General features: G+C 39.1%; 1 protein-coding gene and 1 non-coding gene across 10 annotated transcripts in view; both read left to right on the forward strand.

Annotated features, from left to right (window-relative positions):
* Positions 1 to 18,673, forward strand: part of DNM3 (dynamin 3) — a 570,760-nt gene that overhangs the window by 526,305 nt on the left and 25,782 nt on the right. For 5 of the 9 annotated variants that reach the window (XM_067728651.1, XM_067728649.1, XM_067728650.1 and 2 more), the window contains 3 exons: positions 4,947 to 5,111; positions 12,945 to 13,171; positions 14,384 to 14,617. In XM_067728651.1, coding sequence (XP_067584752.1) covers positions 4,947 to 5,111; positions 12,945 to 13,171; positions 14,384 to 14,617 — 626 coding nt within the window. Of the gene's footprint in view, positions 1 to 4,946; positions 5,112 to 12,944; positions 13,172 to 14,328; positions 14,618 to 18,673 lie in introns of all 9 variants that reach the window. The other 4 variants (XM_067728647.1, XM_067728648.1, XM_067728645.1 and 1 more) reach the window with 1 other exon arrangement.
* LOC137220356 (small nucleolar RNA SNORA18) lies at positions 13,302 to 13,436 on the forward strand. The gene has a single exon (XR_010941657.1). It is a non-coding gene; the product is annotated as a small nucleolar RNA SNORA18 (small nucleolar RNA).

The following is an 18,673-nucleotide window of genomic DNA, read 5'->3' on the forward strand; positions in this document are numbered from 1 at the left end:
GGGGAAATTCAGTGTTTCTATATGAAAATAAAAATGGTGGTATAATTTTCCTGGTGTTTCATGTTCCTAGAGGTTCTTTTAATAAATGCTATTTATTCTGGTTTTCTCTTTTGGCTCAATCACTTTTTTTTTTTTTTTTAACAAATATCAGTATTTAAAATGACATCTTTTTCCTAGAAACTCTTTTTACATTTATCATTTTATCTGTGAAGCTAACTTGATATATTATAGATTTTCCCCTGTTTCATAATACTTCTTGATTTTTTTATACCTAAGGAAAATCAGAAATTGGATTCACATTATATTCATCTTACACTTATTGAAAACATGTCAGCTCTCAGAGCCTCAGTGTGCTCTTAGGTTGACAATAACAATGGTACCCACCTCCTAAGGTTGTGGTGTGGATCTTCTATGTAAAGTGCTTATCACAGTACCTAGAACACAGTAAGTGCTCAATAAATGTTCCTGGGAGAGGTAGTATGTTGATGCTGAAATGCCATCACCTCCTTCTGTTAAATACAACAGCAAAATCCCAGTATGTTTCAGATCAGAGAGACAAACTGAATTGTACTTTATCCATTATGGAGGTTTATATTGCTTTATGTAAAAGATGTTTTCATCACAAAGCTGTAGGTCATGTGTTCTCACTTATATACATAATTTCATCATCATTTTATCATCCTCACTATGATCAAGTAGTAGTGGATCCTAACTCATCAACTTGCGGTTTCTCTCATCTCCAATTTTTGTAACAAGTAGACACTCTTGGAGATCCTGAAATGCACTGAGCAGCTTTCTTTTTTTCTTTCTTTTTTTTTTTTTTTTGCGGTACACGGGCCTCTCACTGTTGTGGCCTCTCCCGTTGCGGAGCACAGACTCCGGACGCACAGGCTCAGCGGCCATTGCTCACGGGCCCAGCCGCTCCGCAGCATGTGGGATCTTCCCGGACCGGGGAACGAACCCGTGTACCCTGCGTCGGCAGGCGGACTCTAAACCACTGCGCCACCAGGGAAGCTCTAGGCAGCTTTCTTGATTTAGGTAAACCCTTTTGTAGTGTCAGCTCCTCCTCTTTCTCCTCTTTCTCTGGTGCATCAAGCTCTGTTCTAGGTGCTGAGAAGGGAGAGAGAAACAAGACCCCAGAGTCTAATAGTGGAGAAGCATAAAATTAGGCTGGATAAAATAATAAACAGTAGTACCAGACACAGATGAAGTACAGTACAGGGAGCGGTGGAGGGTCTGAGGGCCATCGGGAGTTTGTCTAGAAGAGGTGATGAGGGAGCTGGGTTTTGAAAGATGAAAGATCTTCACAGATGGGAGGAGGGGATTCCAGGCAAAGGGACTAGCTTGCAGAAAACATGGTGGTATAAAAAAATACGTTTGCCATTTTTATATGGTTGGAATTGAAAATGTTTTGTGCTCAAATTTTTCAACTTAAATTTCCATAATGTGTGTTGAGAATCAAGTGGCTCTCTAACTCATTCCATGAATATTCAGAAAGGAAAGAGAGAAACTAACATTATTGAGCACCCACGAGACCCTTGGCTAGGTTACTTCATATGCATTATCTCATTTAACTTCCACAAGTTTTCCAGAGAAGTGTATTCCCATTTTAAAGATGGGGAAACTGAGTCTCAGTTACATTAAATAAGTGAGGTGTGGCCACACAACCACTACATGATAAAGCCTGAATTTGAACCTAAAGTTTTTACTTTCAAATACAATACCCTTAAAACAACATTGCAGTTACCACTGATTCTTAGAATTTGGGCTCAGCATGGAACACAATCTGCAGTGGTTTTTATGCCCTGGAAAGAAGTTTGGGAAAACAATTGGTTTTTCACTGCCATGGCTGACCTTCCCTCTATCACTTTACCAATTTATGACCTTAGTTTTTTACCTATTTATCCCAGATCCTATTGTGCTTATATTACAGATTAATAATAAAAATAAGGAACTACCTGATTTAATTCTTTCAGTGACCAAAGACCATTTAAAAAGAAATGGTATAGGGAAACGACTGTCATTTTTGAAACTTCCAATCCTCTCTCTTGCTGTAGTAGCAGTTAGATGCCTCAGAAATGTCCTCCACAGTATGGTACTGGCACAAAAACAGAAATATAGATCAGTGGAGCAGGATAGAAAGTCAAGAGATAAACCCACACGCATATGGTCACCTTATTTTTGATAAAGGAGGCAAGAATATACAGTAGAGAAAAGACAGCCTCTTCAGTGAGTGGTGCTGGGAAAACTGGACAGCTACATATAAAAGAATGGAATTAGAACACTCCCTAACACCATACACAAAAATAAACTCAAAATGGATTAAAGCCCTAAATGTAAGGCCAGACACTATAAAACTCTTAGAGGAGAACATAGGCAGAACACTCTGACATAAATCACAGCAAGATCCTTTTTGACCCACCTCCTAGAGAAATGGAAATAAAAACAAAAATAAACAAATAGGACCTAATGAAACTTAAAAGCTTTTGCACAGCGAAGGAAACCATAAACAAGACGAAAAGACAACCCTCAGAATGGGAGAAAATATTTGCAAATGAAGCAACTGACAAAGGATTAATCTCCAAAATTTACAAGCAGCTCATGCAGCTCAATAACAAAAAAACAAACAACCCAATCCAAAAATGGGTAGAAGACCTAAACAGACATTTCTCCAAAGAAGATACGCAGATTGCCAACAAACAAATGAAAGAATGCTCAACATCACTAATCATTAGAGAAATGCAAATCAAAACTACAATGAGATATCATGTCACACCAGTCAGAATGGCCATCCTCAAAAAATCTACAAACAATAAATGCTGGAGAGGGTGTGGAGAAAAGGGAACCCTTTTGCACGGTTGGTGGGAATGTAAATTGTTACAGCCACTATGGAGAACAGTATGGAGGTTCCTTAAAAAACTAAAAATAGAACTACCATACGACCCAGCAGTCCCACTACTGGGCATATACCCTGAGAAAACCATAATTCAAAAAGAGTCATGTATCACAGTATTCATTGCAGCTCTATCTACAACAGCCAGGACATGGAAGCAACCTAAGTGTCCATCATCGGATGATTGGATAAATAAGATGTGGCACATATATACAATGGAATATTACTCAGCCATATAAAGAAACGAAATTGAGTTATTTGTAGTGAGGTGGATGGACCTAGAGTCTGTCATACAGAGTGAAGTAAGTCAGAAAGAGAAAAACAAGTATCATATATTAACACATATATGTGGAATCTAAAAAAAAAAAGAAATGGTTCTGAAGAACCTAGGGGCAGGACAGGAATCAAGATGCACACATAGAGAATGGACTTGAGGACACAGGGAGGGGGAAGGGTAAGCTGGGACGAAGTGAGAGAGTGGCATGGACATATATATACTACCAAATGTAAAATAGATAGCTAGTGGGAAGCAGCCGCATAGCACAGGGAGATCAGCTTGGTGCTTTGTGACCACCTAGAGGGGTGGGATAGGGAGGGTGGGAAGGAGACGCAAGAGGGAGGAGATATGGGGACATATGTATAAGTATAGCTGATTCACTCTGTTATAAAGCAGAAACTAACACACCATTGTAAAGCAATTATACTCTAATAAAGATGTTAAAAAAAAAGAAAAGGAATGTCCTCCAGTTGTCACCCTGAAGTATGGGGCCAGACTCTCAGGATTGGAAAGTGACCACTGTGTTTTAGAGTGAGCACATATTATTTTAATATTTTTAAGGTGTTAGAAGAGCAACAGAAGCCTTTATAAATGTTTAGAACTGATTTCTACCTTTGTTATTATTGATTTTTGTAGCCTACAAATATGCCTTTCACACATGCATATTGATCGAAAGTTAACGCTTATTTATAGATGTCTTTAAGCGATTCAGCACAGTGCTTTGCCGAGAACTGATTGGATGAGTAAAAACCCGGCATATCAAAGTATGTACATTTCGAAAGAAAAGTACTTCATGTCCACATTGGAAGCAATAAATTATTTTCCCCTTTTATTTTTTGCATTCATAATTAAATCTTTCCAAAGCTAGAAAGTAGCCAGACCACTAACAATATTTGTATCATGTTCTGGGGCTTAGATGGTTCAACCTGACTTGAAATGGAGACCATTTGTTCTAAATTGATTTCAATGCCAAGCCAATAGGTCAGTCCTTAATGATGAAGATGCCATTCCAGCCCAGCCTCTGGTGGATAAGCCAAAATTAATTAACTCAAGTCCCATAGTATAGAAAACAGATGCTTCTCTCATGCTGCAGAAATAAATGCTTTGTGTGTGGATGCGTTCTGTTTTATTCAAAGAATAACAAGTTAGAAGTTAAAATTGTAAGTTTTTCACAGTTGAGCCAGCCTTTAGTAGTGATGACAGAAGCATGAATTTATATAACAAATTCCAGCAAGAGCATGGAAAAATGAATTATCCCCTATATCTCTTACTTTGGCTCCAGGCCAGGCCTAGGAGATTTAGTTTTAAATCTGGACTGATCCAAGTGCTGATCCATTCCAGAGCAGACCTAGGAGTTCCAGAACAACACCAAGGTTATTTCTAATCTATAGGATCCCTGGAGACGCCTCCCAGAAGTGTACATCTGCATCATATGTTTGGATTCAGTTCTTTGGCCAGCTTGCAAATGGCTTAAGATTAGATTGTTCTCTGGAGGTATGTTGTTAGGTGCACTGTTTATCTGGTCATCCATCTAAACATTCATTCAGAATTACAATACTTGCTTTTCCTCAATTGTGGCAGGCTAAAGGTAGCATAATAACTGCATGGTTCTGATCTCTTTTCAGAATTAATGGCTGTTTGATAAGATAAAGATGTTACCATCTAGTAGTACAACTCCAAATTCAGTAAACAGAAGTCTTTCATCTGATAATGTCTGGTATTCTTCTCTTCTGAATAAGTGTGAAATAATCCATGTTTGGCTTTCCTTTCTGTTAGACTGAAAATGATGAGAATGGCCAAGCAGAAAACTTTTCCATGGACCCACAGTTGGAGAGGCAAGTGGAGACCATTCGCAACCTCGTAGACTCCTACATGTCTATTATCAACAAATGTATTCGAGACCTAATTCCAAAAACGATAATGCATCTTATGATCAATAATGTAAGTGATTATAAACTGTCTCATTTTAACCTCTAACCCATCCTAGTGTGGAAATTGCTCACATTCTCTTCAGCTTCTTTGTGATATTTTCTGGATGGTTGAAATACCTACCACCTAGGCTTATCATTTTCCATTACAAGTGGTAAGTGACTGACGAGTGGAAGAGAACTTAAGAAAGAAAACATAAAACTTCTAGATACAGTACAGTGGTATTCCCTATTGGCTGTCTCCTCTAGAAGGGTGTGAATTTGCTTACAATAAAGCAGAGCAAAAATACTCTAGTCAGGGTATAAATTAGTTGCAAAGCCAGCAATAAAACCAGATACCCTGGCTCCTAGACTTTGAGATTAAAGGCAAAAGATATTTATTCTCTTCTGCATACACACACATACTGAATATGGTAATATGATTATTTTCACCTTCTAAAAACTGTGGAATGCTATTTTAACATGGGAAAGGGCTTTTTGCCCTGTGCCCTTGGCTACAAAGTCAGTTACCTTTTCTTTTCTAAGGTAAAGATGAAAGAGCCACGGATCTCAAAGTGCCTGCGAGACTAGCCATCTGTTGATCTATATTGCATAGAATCTCTCCCTTTTCATGGTTATTTTTATAGCAGTCAGAAAATGATACTTAAATTACATGGTCTGGTTTGGTCCTTTTGTTAGCTACTTTGTTAAAGTGTAAATAACATCACAATTTGTTTGAGAACTTATCTTTTAGATAAGATAGGCTATAATGAGGTGTTTTATAGCAGGCTTTTCTGACTCTTGAAAAGTGAGACACCAACGATTTTATTCCTAGTTATCTTCTAAGGACACCTTCTTATTTAAATCAATGATATATTATGAGCATTTGCTTGTAACAAATAAAAATTAGATGGTAAAGTACTGAAAAGAGCCCCACACTAGAATTTAGGAGAAACCTGGATTCTATGCTTGGCTCTGCTACCGACTCTGTTAACCTAAGACAAATCCTTAACTTATTTCTACCTATTTCCTCCATATGTGAAATATGAATCATAGAAAAAGTACCTGGCTTAGGGATTTGTTCCACAAGATAGTATATATGGAAGTACTATGAAAAGTATAATTGTAAGAAACTAATATGGCTGCCTACTTAAGAATTGTAAATAGCCATTATCCATATATAAAGATTCCTTTCAAAATTCTAAGTATGACAATCCGTTTGTTATTCATGATCTATGAGTTTCTTGACTTTAAGAAGCCCCAAACGGTCACGCGAGCAATCTTGTTTTTAACTCACTCTGTTTTTGTACACATTCCGTGTATTCAAACAAGGTTAGTAGGATGCTTTGATGCATCAGCAGGTAAGCAATGTATTGCAAATATATTGGAAACTATAAATTATATACTTAAGCTTGGTCAATGGCCTGCTGTGTGACCTGAAGCAAATCATTTGGCCCCTCTGATCTGAACTCAGTCACTGCTAAAACTACACTAAGAACCCTGAACTACCCCACAGAGTTGTCAGAGAACATCATAAGTATGACTATATGCCATTTTGAAAAATATAAAGTCCTAAGCAAATAGTCTATTTTTTAAATTACCCTCTTAACTTCACTTAAATGAGTTCAGGTTGTTTTGCCTGTGGAATCCAGGCACTTGCTTATTTAAACATTTTCCTGATTAAGTATCATTTATCTTTTCACTGTTTTACTGAGAGTCATTAGTGCTGCCATCAGTTCAAACGCTGCCCTGCTCTGCACTATATTATATCATCAGCACAGGAAATAGCACTTCCTGTCTACAGCTGTGAGGAGTGGCTTGACATAAATTAGTTAAAAGGAAAAAAAAAAACCTGTTGCAGATCTAACCTACTTTCACCTTCTCAAGAAACACACACACACACACACACACACACAGAGAGAGAGAGAGAGAGAGAGAGAGAGAGAGAGAGAGAGAGAGAGAGAGAGAAACGTGAGGGTAATTGCCCTCACTCCTCACTGGTGTGCTCACTTGCTTCATGAAATGGCGAAAGCCCCACCTACAGGGTATTATCCATGGAAGTAAAGTTCTGCTAATTGTCTCCAGGGAGACCTCACATAAGAGTCATGAGAAAGAAGACTTCAATTAAGATCTGATCTCCAAGGTCAAACCTTGAAGTAGAGATTAATAGGAATAAGGAGAAAGCAAAAACATTATGTAATGCTGGATTCTTATGAAGTTATGGTTATCTTTGTTTGAATTTAGCTTTTCATATCTACCAGAAAATAGTTTTACACATCTAGGATGACTGTTTTTCTTTGGGTATTATTTTATCCACTTTTTTACTATACATGTAAGAGTATATAGTTATATATATATATTTTAAATCTATATATGTAATTATGTATATGTAAAAATACAAATCCCTTTTTAAAAATGTACTCATATTCTCATGGCATTTTATTGTACAGAACGTCTGAGCCCTTTTTGTTCATTCCAGAAGAATTTGTTCATTCCTGTTGAGTACAGGAACAGAAACACAGTGAACACCCAGCACTGTGTCATGCATATGTGTTGACTTTTTTTTTTAAAGTGAAGAGATCTTCAAGTGAGAGAATTAATCATAGAATCACAACAAGAAAACACATACTTTGACTCCTTATTCTGAATTCCATCCACTTAACCCTGCTGTTTCTACAAATGGTTGTGGGTGAGAAAGCTAGCTGTTCCTCCAGAACCAATAAATGCCTAAAGCCGGGTCCTCTATTTGTTGACTATCACTATTGAAAATGGTGCTGTGGCCCTTCCTCTTTGAAATGGGAGTGACTACTCTGCCTTCTGAAAAAGAATATGTTCCAGCCAACTTTCATAAAGTTCAGAATTTGGTGGGCAGTTTCCTTTGAAAGTTTACATTAAGCGTTCTGCCACTCAAGTCTCCATATGGAATTGTTTAAGAAATTTAAAGCCAGCAATAAATGCCTCCCCTCAGACATACTGTAAGCCTTTGTCTATTGAAATGCAGCAGCTGTTTCATTGCTTAAACATACCAGGTAACAGCAGCGCAAAGAAATAGCAAGCTTACGACAGGCGGTTGTTCTAGACAGGCTACAGGCAAAGAAACAGAGTTTTGTTCGGTACATTAAAGAAAACACACATATAGTGCCCCACAGCAAGCATATTTTGATGGCCTCTTCTCTGTAGCTCACACCACCAGAAGTTCTCCATCAGAGAATCAAAAAAGTGGATCCAGTTTTATTCGAAAAGTATTACTGGCTAAGGGGCACACAATTCTGTGTTTGAACAGAATAGCCACCTGCTGGGTACTCATGATTTTGTGCAGTTTCCAAATGAAGAAATTGAGGCCCCAAGAGGTTTAAGTGACTCGCCCAGAGGGTTCATTTTACTTGAAGATTTAATTAGGGTTTGTTTGAATATGAGAAACAATGTTTTGTATCTTAACTAGTAAGTAATTTAAAACATTGTTCCTCATATTCAAACAAACCCAGCTAATACAAAATAGAATGTAAAGTTTTTTTATGAAACATTTTAAGAACCAAACATGAAACCTAGAGGCATTTCACACTTGGAGCCTGTGCCCCTGGACCCCTGGAGGTCCAGGTTCACTCTCCTTGGCCATTGATACTTTGGTGGAAAATTAGTAACATGTGCCCTAGTTTCAAAACTTACTGTAACTTTAATGTGTGTGAAGTAGAGTGTTATTTTAAATGTTCATTATTTGAGGGAAAAGTACATCTTAAATGCCAGAGCACTGATTTGTTTCCACGGGTCAAGAATTCTGCATCCTGCCCAAGAAACAGATCCTGACTAGGACCCAGAAGCCCCACTCTTTCTCCCCCTCCCCTATCACTCCCCACCAAGGGTAACACTCCTGCTTTCTTACACTGTAGATGAGTTCTAACTGTTCTTGAACTTTGGAATCATACAGTACGTACTTTTTTGTGCATCTATCTTCTTTTCTCGACCTTTGTGAGTCAAAGGATGTTACTTTTTTTTTTTTTTAAAGAAGGAAAACTTCGTTGGTCTTTAGCAAAATGAAAACCCTCGGAAATGTAAAGCAGCCTTAAGCGGAAATGAGAGAATTGTGAGATCTCAAAGAATCACAAAATTCTACCCAAGTCCGTCTCTAAAACTAAACAAAATTAAACTTCTCAATTAAATTTTTATGTGCGTATTCACATGAATGAGAGTTATCACTGTCCCATTCTGTAGTTCCTCCTGTCTCAAAACAGATTTTAAGGAAATGGTCTCCTTAGTAAACTGAATTGTATGAAAACTCTATAAATGCCTCTCCTATTTGTGAAGGCTTTAAAATGGTTGTAGTAATAAAGACAAAGTTACAGATCCAAAAATACTGCAGGTTGCTAGAGAAGGGTTAAAGTAAGAAAGAGAGGAAAACATGTGGAACGTTTTTAATGACCTCACATTCCTTTACACTGAGCAGAACGACATGGTGCAGTAATGCCTGTTTATCTAGCCTGTAGAGTTTGAACTGGAATGAGGTTTTGTGTGTGAGAATTTTTTGGTGAACCACACAAAGATGTATAGGTTATAAGGTGTTATAATTAAAGGCATAAATATTATTTCAAATCTCACATCCAAGTATAATTAGTTTATGTCATGTTCTGTGAGGTATTTTCTAAATGCTATCATGTAAAATGGATCCACTTGCCCTCCAATTGTGCAGAATCCTTGGTTTAAATATTTGTACCATTGACATACAAACTGCTCAGAAAGTCCCTGAAGTGTCTGGAAACTCCCCGAAGTCCCCCACCTTTGTTCCAGTTGTAGCATTAGAAAGTGAGGCTAGCAGGAGGGGAAGAGTCTTTCTAGAAGTTTTCTTAAGTGCAAAATAAAATGTTAACTTATGCTTTATGTTGAACTATGTCACTTGATGCCAGCACTGTTGCACTAACCTCCTACCCCTTCATACCTAACGCCAAGTTAGACTATATACTGTAAAAAGAACAGCTTTTGTTGTTGGAGCACTGACTAAATGCTGGGCATCATGCTAGGCAATTTATATTCACTCTTTCACTGAATCCTTGTACCAACTCTTTTTTTTTTTTTTCCTTCCACCAACTCTTGAGGCAGCTCCTACCTTTAACCTCATTTTACAGATCAGGAATCTGAAACTCAAAGAGGTTAAATTATTTGTCCAAGAACAATAAGTGTTAGAGCTAGGACTCAAATTCAGAGCTGTCTGATTCCAAAGAATATGCCCGTAACCACTGTGCTATATTGCCATTTTCTCTCATGCTAAAATTATTCATATTATTTCGGAACATTGCCAAATCTGTTGGATAGTAGGCAACTATCCAACTATCCATCTATGGATATGTTACATATCCATGTGTCCATATCTATGGATATGTTACAGTTTTAGTGTGTAACATTTTGATGTGGAAGAGTTGATTCAAGGCAGATCTTTGATCAAAATGCTGAAGCAGGCTCTTACTATTTTATTTTGTGGTTTGTTTGACAGTTGCTTCTTAATTCAGATCTGCTTTAAATCTATTCTTGGAAGAATCTTCTTTTAAATTGTGTTTAATAGATTCTAAGTGATACTCCAGGAAGATGTAAAGCTTCAAAAGAGCTTAACCCAACTGATGGTCAATGCCAGGAAACTTGTCTGGTTTTGAGTTTGGAGTTGCATCATCTCTCCAAGTGGATACACACACCTCACAGTGGAAGATTTGTGCAAGCGTGCATGACTCCTTGGGTACCTGCAAGTGTGTCTGGCAGTAAATAAATCTTCAAGGAGGGGAATGAAGTATTTCTTAAGCCAAATTTACTATCTTCTCTAAATCTGACTTTCTTTGACTTCCCCTCACCCAAACCTCAATTCTTGAGGTGTCTTTGTTCCTTTCTTTGTTGCCCTTCACATCCAAACAGCACCAAGTCCTGTTGGTTTTTCCTTTATAATGTCATTTATATCTGCCCATATTTTCTATGCCACTTACTAAATTAAACCCTTATCATCTCATAAATGATCTGCAATGGCCTTCTGACAGATTTATCTCTACTACCACACTTGCAAATTATTTTCCAATCACAGCCAGATTGATTTTCCTAAAACTCTCTTTTATTATTTCACTTACTTGTTTTAAAAGCCTTCCATGGCTTCCCATTGCCAAGTGGATAAAGTTCAAGCACTTTTCCTTGATATTCAAGGCCTTGAAACCTGGCCCAGGGTTATCTGGCCAAATTTACCTTCCACAGCTATCACACATAAACCTTCCCTTCCACCAGACAGTTGCCCAAATACATCTTGTGTATTAGATTGCTTCCACATTTAAATCACTCCTGGTTTACAGAATATGTGCAGAGAACACTTTTTATTTCACCACAACAAAGCTGTGATTTAGCTGAATTTTCGGATTAGTAGAATTATCTACATGGTTTGATACCTTTAAAAAATAGTGAAGCTATGTGTTTTAGAGTCTTGTCATCTCTGAGTTACAAATGTAACTACAACCCAGGAATTTTGAGCATCTGACAGGTGTTCTGTTGTCTGCTTGAATTAGTAACAATTAAATATACTGGACTTTGGCCTTTCTTAGAGCCAGTGACTCTAGATAAGCACTAGCTTTCTCATTTAACAGAGAAACTGAAAAATCCAAGTTGCTTTATTTTTCTAAGCTTAAGTTAATTGGCATACATGTGCACCACACTAAAATAATGATGCTTAAACATAAATTATCTTTTCTAAGCACTCAAAGTTAGGCAAGGGGGTTAATGGAAAGAGCACTGGACTTCAAGTCAGAAGATTTGGGGTTCAACTTAATGTGTGACTTTGGGCAAGTTACTTAAACTCTCTGAAGTCCATTCAGTTCCTTCATCTGTAAAACTGGGATAATAATATACATTTCATAAGTATGCAGTGAGAATTTAAATCAGATAACTTGTAAAGGCACATTGGATTTCATTGATTCTCACATTCACTTTTTTCACATTTAACATTTCTAACATGAAGATGCATGTTACACTCAATGACATCTTGGCATTCTGTTGTAGTTTAGTTGATGGTGTTTTTTCTTTCTTAGTGGCACATAAAAGACTGGTGTGTCTTAAAATCAGTGGTGCCTTAGACTTGATGAAATATAATGATTGGTTCTCTCTCCCTCAGGGCTACACAATATATGCATCCTCTCCATTCTCATCCTGCCACAAAATGCCCCTCCCCTAAGACTCATACGAATTTTTCATATTTTAGTTTGTTTTCATATATCTGTTAACTATGGAACCTTATGTCAGTCCTCATCACTGTTAAGCTCTAGAAAGCAGAGAATATATCACTTTTTTTTTGTAAATCAACTTGCATAATTATATACAATTCTGTATTTAATAAATACTCACTTATTGGTGCTGATTCCACTTTTGAAACAACACTGAAACCTGGGGTCTTAATAGTATTCCAGTGATTTTGGTAAAAGCTAGGTAAAGGGCTGGGAATACCAAGGAAGGAATAGCTTGTGTTATTACATAGGTTTCTGTGTGTCATTGTTTCCTGTTGAAAATACCACTGCTTATCTCCTGGTACCTTCCCTTGTCTATATATAAGCCAAGCAGCCTCAGACAACATTGCAGAAATGCTTGTACAGCCAACAGGCCCTGTTCTGGCGATGGTGAGGTTTGGCCCTCTTTTCAACTAATCTATGTTTTTCTTTACTGTCAACAGCCATAAAACTGAGAGGAAAACTATTATTGGCATTGGAAGGATAATGAAGAAAATAAGCGTAAATAGATGCACAATGCATCCCTTTTCCCAGAGTGGACTTTTGTGGCCTTTGTCCACAGGCTATGAACCAGTTTATCATTCAGTCACTCATTCATTCCCATTTTTTACTTTTCTGTGGTGACCTGGCAGGTTAAAGATTTCATAAATTCTGAGCTCCTAGCACAGTTATATTCTTCAGAGGACCAAAATACTCTGATGGAGGAATCTGCGGAACAGGCTCAGCGCCGGGATGAGATGCTTCGAATGTACCAAGCCCTTAAAGAAGCCCTCGTGGTCATCGGTGACATCAACACATCCACGACGTTCACGCCCGCACCGCCGCCAGTGGACGACTCCTGGATCCAGCATTCCCGCAGGTAGGAAGATGGCTCCACATCACCGGAGGCCTCCCAGCTTGTCCAGTGTCATTTTCTGAATGTGCTTCCCTAAACCAGTATGAACCTAAAGAAAAAAGAGGAAAAAAGATATTTAAGTCCAGGAGCGAGAGAGAAGGTCAGATGATCCCAACCGCTTTCAAAAGCAAGCACAAAATCGTTGGAAACGCCTCATAGATTAACTGTGTGGTTTCCTTTACTTATAGAACTACTTGTTAGATCTGTGGGAAAGAACTACAGGACAGAGCTGCCAAGTAAACTATGAAAAGCCTAACAAACTTTTTATCTTAGGTATTGGCATATCCCAATGATCTGTACTGTTCTAGGGTGTGATGGCTTAGGAGTGAATATGATTTGAACCTAGTACATTTTTAGAGTGTGTCAAATTCAGAACCGGGCAGATCCATCTCCTGACCCTAAACATGGTCCTAAAGTAAATCGCTTGAGGAAATTGGATCCTAAAGATTACAGGTGGGGAATTTTGAAGTGTGTCCATATTTCATTGGAGATCAAAGAAGCCTAACTAAAAGAATTGTGGGCTGACTTACATGATAACTTCTTTTTGAAAGGGCTATTTTATCTTGAAGATTATGAGTTTGGAGGAACTAAGGTGATTGGCAGTGGAAAGAATCAGAACATGTGAAATTCCTTAAAAATTTATTGACTTAAATAACTGTGTTACACATAATTTAAAAAAAAACTTTGCACTTAAAAAAAAATCAAGCACAATATATCCTTACATTGGAACGTTATACAGCCATTAAAAAGAGTAAGTTCTTTAAGTAGTGGAATGAAAACACAGGCCAGTTAATGTGAAGCTTTAAAAAAAAATGTTAAGTTGTAGAACATTGTGTACAAAAAAGCAATGTATGTATATATATATATATATATATATAGAGAGAGAGAGAGAGAGAGAGAGAGAGAGAAAGAGAGAGAGAGAGAGAGAGAGAAGATATTGTAGAATATAGTTAAAAAGGATACCCGGGAAAAGATGTTGGTTGTCTCCACAGAGCAAGGGGGGAAAGGAGGGAAACTTTCTTTTCACTATTTACCCTTCTATTACCGTTTAACATCCCTAACACGTGTCTGAGTTAGTCAGAAAATACTTTTTAAAAAGCAGTTATAAAATATTTTTTAAGGATGAATTCCAACGGAGAGGAGGATGGGCAAACTGCTGTCGGTCTCTGCCCCCAGGTCCCCGCCTCCAAGCCCCACCCAGCGGAGACCGACGCTGAGCGCGCCCCTCCCGCGGCCCACGTCCGGCCGCGGGCCCGCACCCGCCATCCCCTCCCCGGGACCCCACTCGGCAGCGCCTCCAGTGCCCTTCCGGCCTGGCCCATTGCCTCCTTTCCCCAACAGCAGCGACTCGTTCGGGGCGCCTCCACAGGTTCCGTCTCGGCCCACCAGGGCCCCTCCGAGCGTCCCAAGGTGAGTGTTCTGCGCGAGGCCGAAAGCAGGGCCATGCTCATCGGTTCTCTTCTCATAGCCTGACAGACAAAATTGATTTGGAAAAGAAAATGGTAAAGATTCTGTCATACACGTTTTCAGCTTTCCCTCCGGAAGGGGGATCATGGGAAGATTGCTGAGCCTGTGACACCATTTAGAAACCAGTATATGGCCTAAACCTCTCCTTTCTCAACTGGCACAAACTAAATGGGACCAAAGAAACCTGGGTCCAGATGAATGACGTTTTGGCAGCTGGTTGTAGAATTTGACGGAGACCTTTGAAATGAAAGAGTCGTGGCTGGGTTGCTGCAAGCTGTGTGCTCCCTAGGTCACAAGAGCATCACCAGCTAAGGCCTGGCCTTCTCTATTACCAGAGGAATTCTAGAAAACCACTGACTTCAAGGAATATTATCCATCTGCCCTCTGAACTTTGACCCTTAAACCCAATATTATTAACTTTAATGTAGGCTGAGTAAAAATCTGGCTGGTTAATCTGTGATTGTTTTTTAAAAAGCTATGCATAGAAATTTTAATACAGACATATAATTGCTGTGTGCAGTCACTGATCACATATAAGATAGAACATTGTACATTTGAATAATACATTTGGCATTTGTAAGCAGATTGTCAGGCTTAACTGTGAAACAGAATAGCTAATAAATAAGTAGGACTTGAAATATGTATACATATAGTTGAAGCTATATTCTAACCTTCATACATTTATGGTCAATATACTAATTAGAGATTTTGAAAATAGAGGGAATTAGGGTTTTTTCCCTCAACATCAGAAATTTAAAAATGAAAGAAAATAGCCCATACAGAAAGTTAGTTTTTTAGAAGTTCAATTCAGAGGGTTAAAATATTTGTATACTCCATGAAGAAAAACCTTACTATGCAGGTACCATAAAAAGAGAAGTGAGTTCTGCCCACCCATGAAGCCTGAGTCACCTCACGCTCTGATTTCAGTACTTACATCTATTTTGATCTTCAGGCTGTTGGGTATAATGAAGAGAAGAAGGGGCATCTTAACCCACTAAACAAAGGGAAGTGTAGGGGGAATAGAAGGAGATGTGCAATCAGAAGACCTGGTTTGCCACAGGCCTTGGGCCACTCATTTAACTGAGCCAGGAGTTCCTCATCTATGAAATAAAGATATAACAAGGATGTGGCCCAAATCATATGAGACAAGGTATTTGAAAGAGTCTCACAAACTGTAAAGCACTGTGGTTGTTACTGCCATCATGATTTTGGTCCCCATCAAAGAGGATATATGTACTCTCAAACCTATGTATTTTTTTTTTCTAACCTCAATAGGTTTGGCTTATAATTTATTTGGAACTGAGCTGAATTTCTGGTAATAATAGTAACAACAGGTAGTATTTATTGAGCTCTCAATGTATGCTAGGCACTGTCCTAAGAGCTTTGCAGGTACATTTTTGTTTAATGCTCACAGCAACCCCATGAGATAGGTTATTATCTATTTTACAGACGAGGCACAGAGGTTAAGCAACTTGCCCAAGGCTGCTCAGCCAGGCCCGAATCGAGCTGGGCTTTAATCCCAAGCAGTCTCCTAACCATGTCGGGGTTTCTCCACCTCAACACTACTGACATTTTTGTTGTGGACATTGTGCTATGCGTTTTAGGATGTCCAGCAGCATCCTGGCATCTACCTAGTGGATGTCGGCTGCACTCCCTCAGTTGTGACCACTAAGAATGTCTCCAGACATTGCCACTGGCGGCTGGGAGAGAGGCGGGGGGGTGAGGTGGGGGGATGCGGGGAGAGGTTAGGGTTAGGGTTGAGAAGGCTTGAGGACCCTCCCCTGGAGAACCACTGCACTGCAGTATTCAAAAGACTGTCCCTTCCATGTAAACAAGCATAAAGGTCAGCATTGAGCCTCACCACACACAAGATTAAATTATTGTTTTAGGAAACTTAAAATTGACTGGGAAAGGGTCTGCAGTTGTGCCAAGAAGGTGTGGAGGCCATTGGTGGGGCGGGGTGGGGGGGTGTTAAGCATGGGAAGACGGGAGTCCCATACAGGAGCCTTAAAGTGGGCTATTTTGTCTGTTTAGCTATAAGAAGGAACTAGAGCAACCTGGTGGCGCCTGTCTTCGAGAATGAAAGTGCATGTCTTTGCCTGCTCGCTTGGCTGCTTTACCTCTGGGTTTCAGATAAGCTGGCTTGCCAGTACCCTTCAGAGATAACTGTTGAATGCTAAATTGATTTGTTAAGCCGGGTGGAGTCGCCCTTGGTATTTCCCAGCTCACACACACACAAGGTAGGCAGCAGGAATCGGGCTCTGGAGCCTCTGCTGGAGAAGGGAAACTGCCAGGTTTCAGGCACCTGCTTTGGGGAATTTATAGGACAACAGCGTGTTATTCAAAATTTCTGGAGTATTCTCAGGTTAGAGCCAGACTTAACTTGATCTGACCTTGCAAAGAGTCTCAAAAGTAAAACAGAAATGAGGGTTCAGAGTAAAAAAGGAAAATTGGTGGTTTTTGCTGAGCCTTCCAGTTTCAGCGCCAGTTCAGCGCACTGGGAGGGAAATCCTTGGGGGGACGAGGGGGGGGTCACCTGAGAGAGAGCAAGAAAGACTTTGTTAGAATCCTTATGCCTATTAAAATTTAGCTTTAGATGGAGAATTCTGACCACGTAAAGTCTGTTTTTAATAAAAGCCAGGGCAGGAATCCTACCAAATGCAAGCCAGAAATAGGGTTTAAGATTTCAAAAAAAGAAAGAGAGAAAAGGAAAGAGAGACAAAGATAGAAAGAAAGAAAGAAAAAGTTGAGGGAAGCTCTTGTTGAAACTTCACCTTGTTCTATTTATTTATATACTCTCTTTTCCCTCCATGACTTGCCTCCATTTTCTCTATTAAAAACTAAAATAACTCGAAATGCCATTATCCATCATCTCCAGAAAAACAACCCTTAGGTTTCCGAGAAGGAAGTTTAATTTTTTCTCCAGTTTTTTGCTTTCTTAAAGGCCCTTTCTCCCCTTTTATCTGAAACCAGAAACTCATAACGTGACAAGACAGCACAAGCAGTGTGCTGCCGGCTCCCTGCTGGGCTTTAATATTACAAAGGCAAAAACTGAACTTTTAGAGGCAAAAGATTCTGCCACTCAGCGTGTGCCTGTGCACAGTTTTCTTCTGGATAATTTGTGATTTCATTAGCAAGTTGTGATCTTCACTTTTAAGAGCGTAGATTTATCATAACCCTATTCAGATGTAATGAAAGCACCTGCAATTGTACAGAAACCATGAGTGTTCTGCTTTTTAGAAAAAAAATGATGATTTTTCTATCTTTCCATTCCAATGTAAAGGACGAGGAAGGAGAGAGGCTGGTGGAGTGGTTTTTGGCCCAGTTTTTCTCAGCTGCTCAAGCTGCTCTGGTTTATGTGCACGGAGATTTTCAGTGAGGGCTAGAAATATTGCAAACTACATGCCTGTTTTAATTAACTCCTCCTGAACTAGGGGAGCATCTCTATCCCAAAGAGCCTCACCAGCATGTATGCTTCTGCCATTAGAAAGTTAACTACGCAAATCTGATTTGTGGAACATTCTCTGTTGCCGGAATGTTTGGTGTGTCCCCTCCCCTCTCACCTCTATCAACTTCTCTGAAGCGTCTGAAACCCAGTTGGAAAATCCCAGCCAGTCGTGTCCTTGTTGAGCAACATGATCTTAAACAGACATCAGTACCTCTTTAGGGGCCCTATTCTCTTACTTGAAGATCCTAATCTTCACCAAACACTAACTTTAGGGCTGATGTAGCTATTTTCGGTTACAGCTTCTTAAAATTAGCTAATTGGGAATCACAACCTTTGACATTAACAGAACAAATTAACTGAATCAGAGTGTGTTTTTCCTGGCAACAGCCGACTCTGGCATTATTTCACTCATTTGTCTTCTCCCCTTGCCTTGGACTAGGCTATTTTGCAACGGTCAAAAGGGGATAAGGGTAGGAGGAAGGGTCTCTATCCAAGGAAAAGCAAACTTCATTTACCTCATCATCCAGTCTTCTATTTAAAAAAAATTTTTT

This window comes from Pseudorca crassidens, chromosome 2 (genome assembly GCF_039906515.1).
Source record: "Pseudorca crassidens isolate mPseCra1 chromosome 2, mPseCra1.hap1, whole genome shotgun sequence".
Classification (NCBI taxonomy): domain Eukaryota; kingdom Metazoa; phylum Chordata; class Mammalia; order Artiodactyla; family Delphinidae; genus Pseudorca; species Pseudorca crassidens.